At 43.1% G+C, this 16,685-nt stretch overlaps 1 protein-coding gene across 1 annotated transcript in view; it reads right to left on the bottom strand.

Moving 5' to 3' along the window:
• NCKAP5 (NCK associated protein 5) overlaps positions 1–16,685 on the bottom strand; it is a 398,473-nt gene that overhangs the window by 208,890 nt on the left and 172,898 nt on the right. Inside the window, exon 4 of the mRNA XM_086751339.1 lies at positions 7,860–7,919. Coding sequence (XP_086607465.1) covers positions 7,860–7,919 — 60 coding nt within the window. The remainder of the gene's footprint in view (positions 1–7,859; positions 7,920–16,685) is intronic.

The following is a 16,685-nucleotide window of genomic DNA, read 5'->3' as shown; positions in this document are numbered from 1 at the left end:
TTGCCTGAGATAAAACCTGACCGAAAATGTTCTATCTCTTCAGCCACCGTGATTGGTGGCTCTATTCAGGTCACCCTTGCAAAAATATTAATCCAGCCAGCGTGTGGCTTCCGCGAGTCAACTCCTGCCGTCGCCTGGAGGAGCTCAGGATTGCAGAGCTTAACCTTTGATATGAAAATGGCTGCGATTCACTGTTATGAGTGCACGGGCGCATCACTCCTATTAGGCGGTGAGGAATCGCCTAGAGCGGGATACATCTGTTTCCAGCCATAAAGCGGGATTTGCTTCGCGCTGAAGCCAACTGCCACTCCGATATTCCATACGCCCGTCGATGCGATGAGACTCGTGCCCTTTCTGCACTTCACCATCCCCTGCCTTTGTTATCTAATGTATAAATGGCAACTTCTACTCAGGGGCAATTTAGTTGATATGACATACTTTGTACAGATTGCCTCTGTTTTACTTTCAGACTTTATATAAATGCATTTTTATGCATTATTTTCTCTGCTCGGTGATTCTTACATAATTCTATTTGACTCTTTTTTTTTTTTTACTTGCAGAAACTTATTGAAGAGACAAACCACTTCCGTGAGTTCCAGCTGAAGGGCAAAACTTATTTCCACTCCTTTGGATATAGTAGTAACAGTCTTCACAGCGCCGGTGCCTACGACAAGGAGAGCAAGAAAACCCCAAAACCGAGGATGGTGCATCGCTGCCTTGGCAATGGCAAGGACCAAGAGCCCCTTCAAAGCCCTGTGTATTTTCAAATACTGTGGCTAAGACCTTCCAGCTCCACAAAGCCTAAATCCCAGGGAAGGAAGGCAGGACCGCACTTCCAGCATCCCACAGCGCCAGCCCTTCCCCAGGGCTGGGAGGCGGGGTGTTTCCCATGGCTGCAGCTCCCTCTCCTGGTGGAAAGCCAGAGCCGGGGAGCCTCCAGCATCTTCCCAGCTTCTGTTAACACCCTAAACAACAATGGAGTGAAAGTCAATTGATTTTTAACGATTTCTTGTGGAATTTGTGAACAAACCGGGCTCTGAAATTAATTAAGCAGGAAAGATTAACGTGGGTTTTGAAAAGCAGATGGCTCTGAGCGGAGGCCGTCGGGCTCTCCGTACTTCACTTCAGGAAGAGGGGACAACCAGCTTGATTTTTTTCATTGGAAAATGACTGTCGAACGGTCTCAGCAATTTTACATCATAAAGAATCCTTAGATTCATAAAAGCTTTAAAAAACAAAACCTGAAAATACTTGCAGATTTCAAGCAAACAACAAAAAATACTCGGGACACGAAGAACAAAACAATCTTTTCTTTCAAAACCACTGAAGATAAAATCGCCAAGCTGTGAACGAGGACATTTGGCCTAATGAAGTATGGACAATTAATGAGGCCCAAGAGCACTAAACTAAGCTTGCAAAGAATTTCAGTAATCATTATTGATGCTAACGACGACTAATGTCACTGATTTCTGTATGACAAAGTTTCCAAGAAAAAGGAGCCAGACAGCACAGCCGGCTGTGTATAAAGACACAGCTTCACAGAGCGGACGGCACAGGGGTCAGGCTGCTGCTCGCCAGTTTAGGATGTTTACTATTCAAAGAGACATTTTAGAACGGCAACTTTGCCTCTGTCTTTCTCTCCGCTACTTTCTAATTAAAGCACAGAGATGTTTTCATAGACGTAAGGACCCAGAAGTTGGGAAAGACAATTTAGCCTTTTGTATCTCATCTTTAACACTTCATTTATCACTAAATATCATCTATTTTTGAATGACCCGGGTGCTTCTGCAACACCAGCCTTCCCAGCTGCTGGAGGCGATCGGAGAGATTCATCACGCCGGTGACACCAAGTGCCTCCGCGGCACCGCATTGTGCTGCCATCTGTAAGACCCCAGCTCAAGAGCAACCTCGGGATTCCCCCTCTTCCGTAACAACAAGGTGCATAGTGCAGATGTTAGGAGCCGGGCCCTCTGAACGTGCTGACCGTGCTCCTTTCCAGAGGGCTCCCTGCCAGCTGATTAATGGGGCAGCATTAACATTAGCTGCGGCGCTGACCGCAGAGCCGGGATGGTGGCCCGAGACTGAGTGCCCTGGCAGTGCCAAGAGCTGGGAGAGGTAAATGCAGCTCCCGGGAGACGTGCGGGAAAAGCACAATTTCCTACAATCATGGGCTGCCACTATAACTGTGCATTTTCAGCTTCCTACAAGAAAAGACGGAGATTTGGCTTTCATTTCACTCAGCTCAACAAAGCATCGTCAAGCTGGAGTGTGATCTCCTCTTTCTTCTCACCAAAACTAGCACCTATATTAAAAGTCTAAATTTGAGTGAAAGAGCAAACAACTAAAATGACATATAAAACCCCCTGGAGTTTGGAAAAGCAAAGAATACGGTCGGACTTTCTACTGATTTTAATACCATTTCAATCAAGACCTTTCCTGCACTTCAACACATCCATCTCCATACGAACGCTACAGCTCGGCAGCACATGATGAGGAGAAGAGGCAGAGATCTTTTCAAAGCTGATTACATGACATTACAACTTCGGTTTCCATCTGGAAAAAAGACCAGTTTGCGCTTCCCATGGTTTTGTAAGAGGCTGTTACATATATCTAAACACATTGCACTCAAGAAAGTTGTAACAAGCAGAAGTGTCTCTGTTCCCAGTAAGAGTGGGATATCTTACTGACGGTGTGATTTTTTTCTGCCTTTCATTTTCACTTCCTCCACTCTTTATTTAAAAACTTGCAGTCTCTACTGTTTTACAGCAAAAACTGTTTGTAAAGCAAGAATTGTGCTGATCACATCAAAACTCATTAATGTAACTTGTTTTTCCATTATTAGCACCATCTGAGCCTGTTGAAAGCCTTAACCAGGGCTTTAATTTCTCCACAGAGAGCTTTAAATTAATTAGTGGTTTACATGCTAACAAAGAATCTGATACATTCATAAATCAATCCCATGCAGAAGGATTACCAGAGGGTGGAAACCTATTCAGTGGGGACCTCACATTCACTTAACACGGTGGGGTTTTAACAAAAGGGTGCAGGTGTGGGATAGACTGGTACCGGGAAGAGCCCGTGATAATCACTTTGCATCACTTACAGACGCAGCAGGACACACAGTAAATCACAGCCTAGGGCCCACCCTAAGCAAAACCCGTGTAGATATAAAAGGCAATATCGTCCCACTTTAACCTTCACAGCTAAATTGCCAGAGTGGTACAATTTCTTTTGTGCAGGTTACAGGCCACTGAACTAATGGAAAACAGAGTAGAATTAAAGGACTTGGACGCAAAAGTACAAAATAATGCAACCATGTAACATTTATGTAAATAAAGGTATCAAATAAAAAAAACCCAACATTTTTCTGGGTAAATATTAAATGAATCCAAGTCACTAAAACATGACATAACTATTTATATTTTTGGTTCATTTTAGGTTTTTAATATAGTTTCTGCTAGCACAGCACTTAGGCTGCCACAAGAACTCTGCCGTGTAACTGTGGCAGCACTTTTCTCCTGTTTTTCCTAACCTGGCACTATATTTACCGTTAAGTAAATGTCACAAAACTGAACACTTTACCTAGCGTTCTGTATCCTAAAGTCCAAATTCACAGACTTAAAGCTAAAAGGAAGAAAAAGGAGAAGAAAGAAAAAAAAAAAAAAGATGACTTTGGTGACTAAAGCCGTTTTCAGTCTTTACTATACTTTGAAATAAAGCTGTGATCTATTTTGAAAGCTGTTCGTTTTAATAATGGAATCTCCGTCACCACAGACACCTGCACAGCCTCCACCAAATGCAGTAAGAACTGCACACATATGAAGTGATCATCTTTTCCTTTACAAGAAGGCAAAATATCCTTGATGAGTCAGAAGAAACATGACTAAGAAAATTGCGAATATGCACATTAAGAAATTAAGAGGCCTAAGCGACTGGAAGAACCAGCAATCTAGGTTCTCTGCTGCTGAAACTTTCAGGAGATGGATTGGCAGTAGTGTAATAGTGCATTTTGATAATGAATAATCAATATTTACTGATAGCGGTTTGTAAAATAAAGAAACCTGAGCAATCGTCAGGTACTCACAGTCTGAATCTATTCAGTTCTCCTAATTCAAGTAATTTATAAATACATACTCACGCAATCCTATATATGAGGTATTGGATTTTCCAAACAACCATATGGAAAAAAGATATTACAGGTTATTCATATATTTTTGATGATAAACATTTATCCTTAAATGAAATAATTTAACCTTTTTTAGTACCTTACAGTACTTACCTGTTTCCAATAATAAAGAAGTCATGAAAAATTTAAGTCTGGGACCGGGACATTATGGCTAAACCACCACAGACATACAAACACCACTTTTCTTATGGGGAGCTCTGTGGGGCAGACACCCTGGTATGGCACACAGTACGCACTGCCTGATCTTCAGTCTCAGCTTAAGCCTCCTCAGAAATATATCTCCTCATAAAAATGCATTTCACCATCACTCACCATATGTTACTTATACAGATGTGCAAACCCATTTTTGAGCAAAGACATCACAGCGTAAGCAGTTTCTACAGCACATGCTTCGTTTTCGTTTGTCATGACTGATTTTATGTACGTGTCTGCCTCACTGCGGCAGTTCCTGTGACGCTGAGTGAACTCGAGCACCAGGCGCCTTTTCCACCCATCGCTTCCAGGGACCACATGCAAAAGGCAACAGCTGGTTGCAGGTTACGGCCAATGCTAACTGACAGCCCCCCACGCAGGGAAGCAAATCCTAAGTAGAATATTCTCCCCTTGATTTGTGCTGGGAAGGCAAGAGGAAAGAGTACCCGCAGCTTCCTCACACTGTGATCAAAAAGGTGCCAAACGGGAAGCAGGAAGGACAGCGCAAACCCACCACACCGTGTCCCCCAGCACGCCGGTGGCAGGGCAGCATGCACGGGCGCACGCTCCCTGCTCGCTGCCTCTGCTCCAGTCTGGGTTGGCTTAACACAGCCACTTCTTCCCCTCACGATCTATCTTTGACTGCAAAATCCCAATAAAACGTATTTTTTGAAAAGAAGCAAGAAACACTAGCGTAGTATTACATGAAGTGCCGTCGTGCAAAAGACTCGTGTGGCGTTTTGCACGGCTCCTCGTGCTCTCTGCCTCGCTTCACGCCTGGTAGAAAAATGCTCTCCACAAGACTGAACAAGGCATCAAAGGTGGCATAAAGGTGGCACGTGCTGTACCTGTGCTCTTCCCAAATGAAGGAGTTCACTGAAAACCTCCATGCCAATTTAAGTAGCACAACAAACAACAAAAAAAATAATGTGAATAAGCAAAGGCAATTAGCTAATTAGTGATTAAACAAAGCCATGGCCTGTCACTGACTGTGTTGGCGGGGGGGGGTGTAGGGGGTGCCATCCCTTTTATCCAGAGTCGCAGCCGGTGACAGCACAGCAAAACCCCCCAGGCGCCCTGTGGCTGGCTGGTCCCAGTGCCTGCCAGCCTGGCCACCAGCCCCAGAGGGCTCCGTGCTGTCTCTGGAGGGACGTCCATCACGCCAAAGAGAGCAGCACATGCGATTCGGTACCCTGTGGGCACGCTGCTGGCTGCCAGCACTTCTCCAGAGGAAACCTTGCTGTTTGCCAAAGGCTTGCTGGCTCAGAATCCCTCGCTGAAATTTTGCTGTGAATCTTTCTAAAGCATTTGCCCCGAAACCACTATGTGCTGCAGGCTCCGTGCCGCACGCCCCGCGAATGCATCCTACACAAGTTACTTCATCCCTGGCCTCCCCTGAGTTCAAACACTCCATCGCCTGGACCCTTACTGCTCTCCTACCGCTCACAGCCAAGCAGGTTCATTAATGTTAATTAATGACTGCTGTGTTTCGTATTAAAATCACCGGTTCTGAGCACTGAGACACAAAGAAGTTTCCATACATCACCAGCTTCAAAGCAATTGTCTCTATGGGTGCTCTCCTCCTCGGCCATAGCGGGATAATTGTGGAAATCACCCCTCAGGGAAGAGGGGAAAAACTACCTCGTATTTACCTTGGGGGAAGATTGCACCCCCGGAGAGCTACCTACCAGCTCCTCATGGGTTACGCTTGGCCTCTCAACAAATTATACAAAATGTCCCTTTGGTTAGCAGGGCTATGTGATTAAGCCCACAAGCCCATACTAAAAGGTACAAGAAATGTCTGATTTTCATGAGATGAAGCTACAAGGTGGGTGCATATACCAACAGCCCTACCAGGTCTAGAAGGTTAATCAATATTGCTCACTTCATAAAGTCTGGAATTATTCCACTAAGTGTATTTCACACTCAATATATTATATTATTTCTGTGCCTCCAAGGAAAAGCTATTTTTGAAAAAAAAAATAAAGGAAACATTTTGAATAGGGTAAATAGCTCTTCCCAGATTTTGAAAATTGTTTACATTGAAAACTAAAATGCAATTGCAAAACCAATCCTGATCTTGGACGTCCTTCCTCAGGCAAAACTCCTCCTGGAGGCACCAGGAGTTTCATCTCGGTCACTGACTTTTAGATTACGGCTTAACTTGGTAAAGTTTGTTTCTCGTTTCCTCCAGGAAGTCTGCCCCAGTACAGACAGACGGCCCAGTAGCCAGTCTTCTCGACTGCTTAAACCCCATCTCAAAGTCTTGTGGCGGCCAACCCAGCCACGCTGCAGACCAAGGGGAGATGCACCTGGGGCGGCGCTGGGATGGGAGAGGGCAGCTGCTCCCACAGCCGAGCCGGGCACACAGCGGGTGCTCAGGGCAAACCAGCACTATCCCCCTGAGCAATCCCCGCTCGCCTCCTTCCCTTTCCTAAGGAGCATCCAGAGCCCAGAAGCCGCTGTCCCAGCACAGCCCCCCACAAGGCACCCCCAGCTCTGCTGCAGCCGCATGGGGCCGCAGCGAGAGGTATAGATTCACGGCAGGTTTCTCCTACCTGCCACTTAGGTCCCTCCAAACCTCATTTCATTCTATTAATCACTAGCAATGATTTATAAAATGCACTCACTGGAGGCAGACGGGATTTTAAGGATCCTGCATCCCACAGCTAATGGATCATCCACTCCCCAGAGACCCTCTACAGCTTCTCTCCACAAAGTTAAACAAACTTTGGAGCAAGTTTTCTCACAGCCAGCTATGTGACTCACTCAAATCAGCAGCAGCTTCACGAGTATGTGCAAGGGGACTGGTTTGGGTTTTAAGGTTTTTGAATGGGTCTGCTTTATCCCATGGAAGCCTAAAACATTTTCTCTGAATAAAGGGACAAACCGTCCTTAACAGATGGAAAGAGTTCCTTAAATATTAAGTAATTAAGCACACTCAGCACATGTTGGCTCCTAAAGAAAATTGTTTTGAAGAGATAAGGCACTCTATAAATTGAGATTTGCGGTTAACCAAAAATCTGCCATTTCAACTTTTGCTCACAAGCCTAATCTCATAAATTGCTACATGAAAAACAGACATGAGGAGCATTGCATGAATTACTAAATTATCAGATTGAGGTTTTTCTTAAGCTTCTATGCCTGTATTCTTCCATTTTTCTGCAGCTGGCTAAGGTTTAACAGGCAAGTAAATCAAGGCATTTTGATGTGAAATTGCCTTCCCGTGCTTGCCTTCCTTCCAATTCCAGTAAGCACCATCAGCAGGGAAAAGGAAACAGCTTTTCTCGGCCATAGCTCTTCCAAGGAAGCCAAGATAGAGCCTTGAGTTTCCTCAGATTTATGAATACATCATTGGCCACCCATCATGATGTCCAAGACAGCCTTAACGCTCGGGCAACCATCTTCAGCAAGACAAAACGCAGCTGAGGCCTGAAGCAGTAAGACAAGAATCGCAAAGCGGCGAGCTGCCGCAGCTTACCATTGCTCCTTCACTCTTACTTCGTGCAACTTCTCGCTGCAGCCGAGCCACAGACAGCTTCTCCCTATGGAAAGAAAAGCGTGTGAATAGCATTTCATTTTTCACTGGTGGAGAGAACGCATCGCTTCCCCGCCGGGGCGGCATTCCTGCACATCGCTGGAGCAACCCTCTTGGCAGGTCCTGCTCTCCTCGCCACGCTTCTCCGCGATATTTAGCAGCGGCATTATTGTTTCATTTTGCGGCCATCTGACAGAGCTGTCAATAAATCAACTGAATCTAAACATCGTTTGCTCCATTCAAACAACACAGTAGCTCATCATGCCGGCAATATGGAAACAGACCAGGCAAACCAGACTGCGTCACTTATTTTCCTATGGCCTTGTGCATCAGCTTTATTCTGCACTACATTAACCCAAGTTGGAAGGTTGTTAGATCATCAGTAAATGTATGCATAAAAATGAATTTTTTTTAAAAAAAATCTATTTTATTTCTAAACACACTGTGCTGCATTTCACAACTACTGAATTATTATTATTTTTTAATTAGCCTGTTTTCATCCTTAGCCAAATGTTTGGCTTGACTCAAGCAGCAATTAATTTGCTTAATTAAGGATTTGGCGATCACAACACACTTTCACCTGAAAAGTTGTAAGAAAGGAATGAAAGTAGGGTTTTAGTGTAAGTAGAAAGGAAACAGATTTTCACAGTGTAGGGACTGGGAAAATGTAGCACGTACCAAGCATGTGAACCGCAAAACCGAGCCAGTGGAAGGTGATGCAGGAACCGACCAGTGCTGGAGGGGTATGGGAAGAGAGGAATTTGCTCGGGAAGCTCAGCAAAGCAGAAAATACTTTGCAGAACAAGTGGAACTTAAGGAACCTACCATAATTTTTAAAGGATTTAAGAAAAAGAAGGACCTTTTTTCAAGAAGGCTATTTTTAAAGAATATCTATTTTTGAAAGCACCCTGCAGAAAGGTCAGAGGAATTTATCAGCACATGAAGAATTTATCAGTACACAGCGAAACATAACATTTGCAGATGAATAAATTATTTACAAAAGATGATTGGCTTTGAAAACTTCCAGCAAAAGGATTTTTAAATCACAATATATCCATTATAAAGTTCAAAATTTTCCATTTACTCATGCTTTGCCCAGAAATCTTGCAAGGAAAGACCTGAACCATCCCAGTGCAACATCCTGGCCATTACCTGGGACATTTAAAATCTCTGCCCCAGTGACTACTTAGCTTAATGTAAATGTAAGAGTGCCAGCGGCTCAGGGCTGCGGAGAGAGGGCAGCGGGCAGGCAGCGCACGGTGACGCCATTTGAAAGCCGTGAAAACCGGCCTCGCATCACCTACAAAGGGCTCCAGCCACGTGCCAGCAATACTGCTCGGCCTTCCTGAGACATTCCGAGTTCAGGAAAGTTCCTGCTACACACTGCAGTGACGTATGGAGTCTTGAAAGCAGAGAGTGACATCTCCCAGCTCTCTCGCCACAGAAAAGAGCAGGGCCTGGAAACTACTGTCCCCCAAACACTGTCAAAGGTGCACAGACGGGGGTGAGGGAGGACTCGGCAGCCAATGACCTCCCTGGGCTCTGTAGCCACTCTTGTCATTGACTGGGTTGCTCTCAACCAGCACAAAAAGCTAAACGCTCTATGGTATTTTATTCCTGATCTTGCAATAAAAGTAGCCTGTCAGCCATTTCTCAGGAACCACTTCTGCTGAGGAAGGATGAGCCGTCAGCTCTCACATCACTCAGCCATAGCTCAACATAGGCCTGGGTCACCAAACCAGCCCCCCTCTCCATTGCAGTAGAAGATGTGGTATTTAAGCCAAGTCTCCTCAACAGTCACCTGCCCCCACGTGCTCGCTGAACCTCCACAACACTCCCCGCGCAGCTGGCTGGTGGTACCCGGCAAGCACGGCTACCAGATGAATCCCAGGCACTGCTAATATCGTGATTCGTTAACATATACGGTGCTGAAATCACTGAACATTGGCACAACCTAAAGACGATACAGCCACAGCCCTGTGGAAGTCGCATTTGTCTTACTCCAGCATGGTATCCAGATCCTCTTTTGCTCATCTGAAAAATTACTGAAAATGGAGAAGTGGCATCAGTACAGCATTGAAAGTCTTAACACAAGTAACCCAAAAACAGCCTCTAAAAGACGCGTACTGCCCTCCCTCTTCCTTGCCTGGACACTATCACGGGCGAATTACAAAACTGGTCAATCCTATTTTAAGAACTTTGTTCATCTGCTGGAAATAGCCCGCTGCACTTTTGCACCGCTTCAGTGCCCTAATACATTTTAGTGGAAAAAGTGAGTATATCCTTTGAGGGGGTTTTGACTTTTTAATCACAAAACAAATGCCTAATGATATTTCACGAGAAAAGATCGGGGGTGGGGGAGAATATAAACAAACAAACTACCCCACAAACCGCTCCTCCATGCGCTTCCTGCCAGTCGTCTGCAGACATTTGTTTAGTTATTCCTCCTACATGAGGAATACTCCTACTGTCCTCCCTCCGCGTTACCTCAAACACGGAATCACTTCCACATTTCTGGAATCTGGGAATTTTATCAGAGTAAATTCCATTAGACCTCCATCCACAAAGAGGGCTCCTCCTAACTCTTCCCCTTCTGGGTGAGGATCCTGGCTGAGGTTCAGAAAGGGCTTCCTTAATTTTCCCAGCGATGGAGAGCAAAGACTGGCATTCTCATACTGTGTTCATAATGTTGCCGCTATGAGAAACAAAACCACTTTTCAACACAAGAAGATAAAAAAGCAACCTGACTGTCATGTGTGAGAAAAAAACAACAACGAGGGACACAGAAGAGCCAGCTGTTCCAATGGTGTCTAAAAATAAGTCAGCTCTGAGGCAAGCAAACTCTGTGCTCCCATTTCAAATAGGGCCCAGCGGGTCTTCTCCCTCCCTTTTCAGATAAGATACGCAACGAGAGAGAACAAGGACCTTCATGTCTAAGAACAACCAAACAGACCCGCTGGTTACTACCCACCATCTCTAGCAGTTTTGATTAAGACGGCACCTTCAGCGACTATTCTCAGCCCTCATTTTTTAGCACGGTGTTACAATTGGATAAGCATTTTACTATGACTGAGCTGCAAAAATAATAAGCTTTTAGCTGCTTTAGCCTTTCAGATGTTTCAAATGCAAAGAACATTTGACATGCAGCTTCAAAGTTAATCTTGTTTTTTTAATCTTTGCTTTTAAATAGGAAAAATCTGTAGCATTACTTTGTTGCTATATGGCTTTATTTATTTTTAATCAAGCATGTTTCATCCCCATAGCATGATTAATTAACAAAGTTAATTAGCAGCTACAGCCAACCTGCAAGAAAACAAAATCTTCTCTGAGGATTTGAAAAATTAAAACATGTTCATTGAGAAGTTCTCATGTTCGCTTTTGGAAAAACACCAAATGATAAAAGGTTTACAAAAACGCTCTTTGAAAGCACAGTTTATGCTCTTAAGTTTGAATATTTGCATTGTAAGTGGCAAAATTCCCAGCCAAGGACTTTGCAAAGAGATAATTAAAGGAGCCAAACAAGGATTCAATTATATCCATTCCAGATGGAACCAAGCACACAAACATTCACTGTGTGGATGGAAGAAAGATACATTTCAACTCTCAATATTGCCAGTAGATTTTGCAGTAGCTTGTTGTAAAAAACAACAGTTTGAGGAAAGCCCATTTAGTCCAAGAAAAATATAAATGTGATAAATAATCCTGCAAATTCTGAACTCCCCTTAAACTAAAATTTCTCCTTAAATTAAATTTTTTCCTTCGATCTCCCTTCCCATCAGTTCGACTCATTCAACTACCAGGCAAAAAAAATCTGTATCATATGACAGCGACAGCTAACAGGCACAGCTCAGTGCTTCACCACAAAACCGTGCTACCTGAACTTCTCCCAGTCCGCGAGGATAAAGGAAGGAAAGTCGATGCAATCACAAGCCCCCACCTATCGCACAGTTTTGAACAAATGCTGATACTGTTCCTGATCCGGTAACAGACACCCTCAGATCAAACAACGCAATAAAAGCTACACTGGATATGTGAAAGACTCTTTTTCTTAGTTCTCCTTCTTTAGATTGCTAGCTTACATTGACACAACAAAACAAAAAAAAACCTCTAGCAGCGAACTTCAGCTACCCAAATTTTGAAGTACATTTTCATTTTATTTTGAAACCTTAGACTCAGCAGCTCTTAGATACAGGGCTGTGCTTCTCCATCTAACACAGAAAGGTACTACTTAAAACAGCTTCTGGATAAAATCATGAAATAAAGATTCCCTTAAAATGTGCTGAATTATACCCATTTGCCAAGATCTCAGCCATACAGAATCAACATATACTTTCAGTGGTAAATAATAATTTTAAAGTTTTAATTAAGAAAAATATCTTATAGCTTTAACGAAGGAAAAGAACATGACCCAAAGTCAGAAAGAACCGAAAAAGTCTTAACATTATCCGAAGCATAAATTAATGCTTCGGTGAACCTTAATCCCCACGACCTACTGGGAAGACAGGGGCTCTATCAAACCCTGACGCTGTCTTTTCCTGTCCTGATCACACACAGCAGCCCCGTGACCTGCCAGCGCGTATTGACAGGCCTTGCATTTTCAGTATTGACTCAAAGATTTTAAACTTTTCCTATCTCCCTTTTCCTAAGTAAATTATTGCTTTCCTACAAAAGGAATTAACAAGGACAAAATTGAATACGTATGACAGCTCCCAGGGTACTCATTTAATTGCTTCTCTAATTGCCTTTTTTTCCCCATGAACAGGAAAGTGTTTTTTCTGTGTTTCATCCTTCCTTGGAAACTTTCACTTCAAAGTGATTTCATTTAGAAGTGGTCAGTTCTGCACCATAAAACGAAGCCCACCTTTTCCTTTCATTTTCTAATAATCACTATTTGTAAAGCCAGAAAGCAACCACTTGACCCATTGAAAAAGTCAAGCTTTAAAAATACACCTTTAACATTTGTTTTATTTTTGGTGGCTGTGTCCAATCGGAGTGGCCAAGCTACACACTCCTTCTGCAGGCGGCTTTGGAGCACAGAATTTCCAAGTTTCCTGCTCCACACTGTTGCTGTGACATTCAGAAGGGGAATGAATACTTTGTTCGTGCTGGGAAAGAGAAACAGAAAAATGACACAGACTCAGGAACTGAATTTGCAAGGCATCCCTAACCACTGTGCCTTGGAATCACCACTTATTTATCACGTACTAAAATTATTTCTCTGTAACTCTCCCCCTCTTCATATCATCACTTGTAGCCATGGCATTGTTTTTCAAATGAACCAGAAAAATCACCAGTAAAATCCATTAAACTCATTTTCCAGCACGGTGCAAACACCCCGGGGCAGGGCACTAGGCCGTGTAGAGAGCCACAAACCCAGCTTCCTCCAGCTCCTGGTTTTCCAGGGAGGTTTCCCATCCGAACGCTGACCAGGCTTGACCCCGTCGAGCCTACGAGATCTGACAGGGGAACAGCCGAGGGTGGAACGGCTGCGGTGAACTAACGCGCCTCTTTCAGCTCCTATTGCGATCACAGTGGTTGGGGACGCTGCAGCCGTCCCTCCCGCTGAAGATCACGTACAACGAGGGCGCTTGGTGCTTTATAAACGTCAGCATCACGCACATTTTGAAACCGGTCTTTCGGAGTTGCAACAGTTTAACTAGATCTGGCAATAAAAGAGTCATCTCGCAAAGATATTCATTGCAAATTTAAAGCTGAGCAAAGTGCAAGTTTTATTTAATTATTTTTACAGTAATTGCAAAGGCTGGAGTTACAATATTGGAAGTACTAATGCTGTCAAGCAGAAGCAGAATAGATAGGATGAGCCACCAGCACAGCACAGGCTCCTATTTATTGCTAATTTATTTGTAATAAAAGATAAGCATACAGAAGACAAAATGTACATTAAACTTCTTTTCTACAAGACATGATACTGCCAAACCCAGACAAGCAAAACAGGTAGTAACTTACTTAAACTCTATTTTCTTCGGGTGACGCTAACAGTAAGGAAAAAAAACCCAACAAACCAGAATTACAATAATGATCTAAAATAGGTATCAACAATCCCCAGGGGCTCTCACCAATTTCCAGAGGATTTTAATGTGTATGAAATATGAAGTAGAAGTTAAAGACGACCATCTAGTTACTTTCCAGAAGCATCCAAACAAGACACCAAACACATAGGACAAACCACGGGAGAAGATCGCAGGGTAGCGCAGTGCTGGGTCGCGCACTCTGGTCAGGGAGGAGAAGGTAAAGAGAGGAACGCAGTGGAGGCCTTTGGCTAGGTTGCCTTTGGCTAGGAAAGGGGGGCAGAGCCACGGCAGAGAAATGAGAAAAGGCAAGGTTATCGGGAGCCCACGGCAGATAATCACGGGATGTGTTCATGACAAACGGCTCACTCAGCACTGGCACGGCAGCCAAGGTCAGCTGGGCGCTTGACCACGGTAATTGTCCTGCCCTAAGCACGTGCAAGGGGACGGACAGCGATGCATTTTCAACAAAAGCATCACCTCTCACATACGCCATCTTTATTATTTAATTGACATTTATTGCTTTCAACACCAAAATTATGGGTGCAAGACTGCATACTGTAACGATTCACTGATACTTCAGACACTTCAAATATACCTATTTTTTTAATGTTGGGTTTTCTCCTTCCAATATTAGTGCTGACTCCACAACACAGCCCACCTCTCAAATTCTGTGTATATTTGGGCCAACAGTATCAGACATAGTTAGGAAGGTCAAGATTCTCTTTAAAGAGTTTTTAACTTTAAAATGTTGGGTTTTTTTTATTCTTGAGCTTTGAGAACGTTTTTAACTATTACAATGTAGAAAAAACAGCAAGTGAAGAGAAAAATATTTTTAAATAGACACCTTGAAATAATGTTCATTGGTAACCACTAAACAATTGGAATGACAATAAATAGAGCCACCAACCCCTCTTTCAGTTCCTTAACAAGACATGGAGACGGTACCAACCGTCATAATGAATGCAGTTTCCTGATTAAGAAAAAAAACAGGCAAAAGTGATTCTTTCCCCATGATGCACGCATTCAGTTGTAGTATAAAAGATTAATATCTGTATGACACAACGCCAAATCATCAGGATAATTATGAATTATACCAAGCAATCATTTTACAAGTCTCCTGGAACACCTCACTTATGACCATTATTCACGAGAATGCATTCAGTTGCAGTTTTTTTTCAGATAGATTACACTGAAGCCTTTCTTTTGGGTGAGATTCCAGGTGGAAGAACATCATGAGTAGGGAAAAAAAAAGCTGATCTTTTATGAAACACAAAAATGTAGGAAAAAAAATTCTTATTAATTTCTAAAGTCTGTGGACAGTAGTGAGAAATACTTACAGATTTATTTTAAAAATCAGCCCAAGGACAAAATAGTGAACTGCAGCAGGCAAGAGTTACACTTGGCTATCAACTTTAATGCAACACCAACTATGAAACTTCAAACACCCAAGTGTCAAGAAACACCAAGTAAACAGCACTACATTAGTGAACTCTGATATCTAAAGCGTAGTTTTTCACACTAAAAAGGTAATACTCCCAGCATTATGTAAACCTTGCATTTATTAAAAAGCACAGTTTGGGTTTTAGAAGGATCAAACTCTGCGCAGATTTTCTCCTTGTTTAAACCTATTGACTTCACACATCCTATAAACTACAGAAATACACTACTACAAACAAACGAGCACAGGATCTGACTCACAAAATATTTTACTACTAAAAGTGGTACATCAGTCATAAACCTCATTGCCTCTGCTCTGCAATCCACACCATAATATACCCAGCAAAAGCAATTTGACAAATTCAGCACTGTTGTAGTTTGGAATTTCTTGACATAAATGATTGATCTATCAATTGTAATGCTACATTAACAGTAATATTTGTATTTAATGCTGTATTATTCTGCCGATGAGCTGCAATCCAAGAAGCATACGGTGAGAATTTGTATGATTAGGCAAGCTGCCAAGTTCTCAAAGACTTATCATGGAAAACCTCAGTGTTCAAAAAAGGAAAAAAAAACCAAACAAACAACAACAAAAAAAACCCCTATCTAAAGCACTAATGGAATCAGTTCAGAATATTAATTCGGCAAAAGAAATTTTTAATTATACTACAGGCAGCTGTTGCACACAGATCCCCATCACTGCCACATGACAGTTAGGCCCAGCGAAGACAGACACCAGTTTAAGCCACCACACTTTACCCCCTCTTTTTTCCAACACACACAACTGCCACTCCTCATTTCACATGCCTACAAGATGCTTTATTGGTCCGGATCCCCAAATACACCTGCTGTTACTGCTGGAAACACCGCAGCCAGTGCTGTTTGGCTGTTCAGCACAGCTGACGTGGGCCTGGCAACGCAGCAGTCACCACCCCAAGGAAGATGCTACTACAGCAGATGCTGCTTTCAAGAGAGTCAGATTTTGACTTCTGTAACTCGGTGAAATTGGAAGTAACAGCACTGATGTAAATAGAGCCATACTCTCTACAAAGTCAACAACAGTTGTTGTTGTTGTTGTTTTTTTTCTTTTTAATGGACATTCAAGAAAGAGATACAGCATGGACTAGTAAGAAACCACTATGTCTAATGGTACTTTTCACATCTTGCCTTTCTTCAGCGCGTCATCCAGCACTTCTACTCTACTCTAGATTTCAAACCCGCCTACTGCTGCAGGTTGTGCACTGCATTCCCATCAGGGAAACTGTAGCTGTTTCTCCTCTGTTTAATTGCTCCTAGA

This window comes from Chlamydotis macqueenii, chromosome 6 (assembly GCF_036417535.1).
Source record: "Chlamydotis macqueenii isolate bChlMac1 chromosome 6, bChlMac1.mat, whole genome shotgun sequence".
In the NCBI taxonomy this organism is placed as follows: Eukaryota; Metazoa; Chordata; class Aves; order Otidiformes; family Otididae; genus Chlamydotis; species Chlamydotis macqueenii.
The sequence above is the reverse complement of the archived record's forward strand: the minus strand, read 5'-3'. Positions and strand labels throughout refer to the sequence as shown.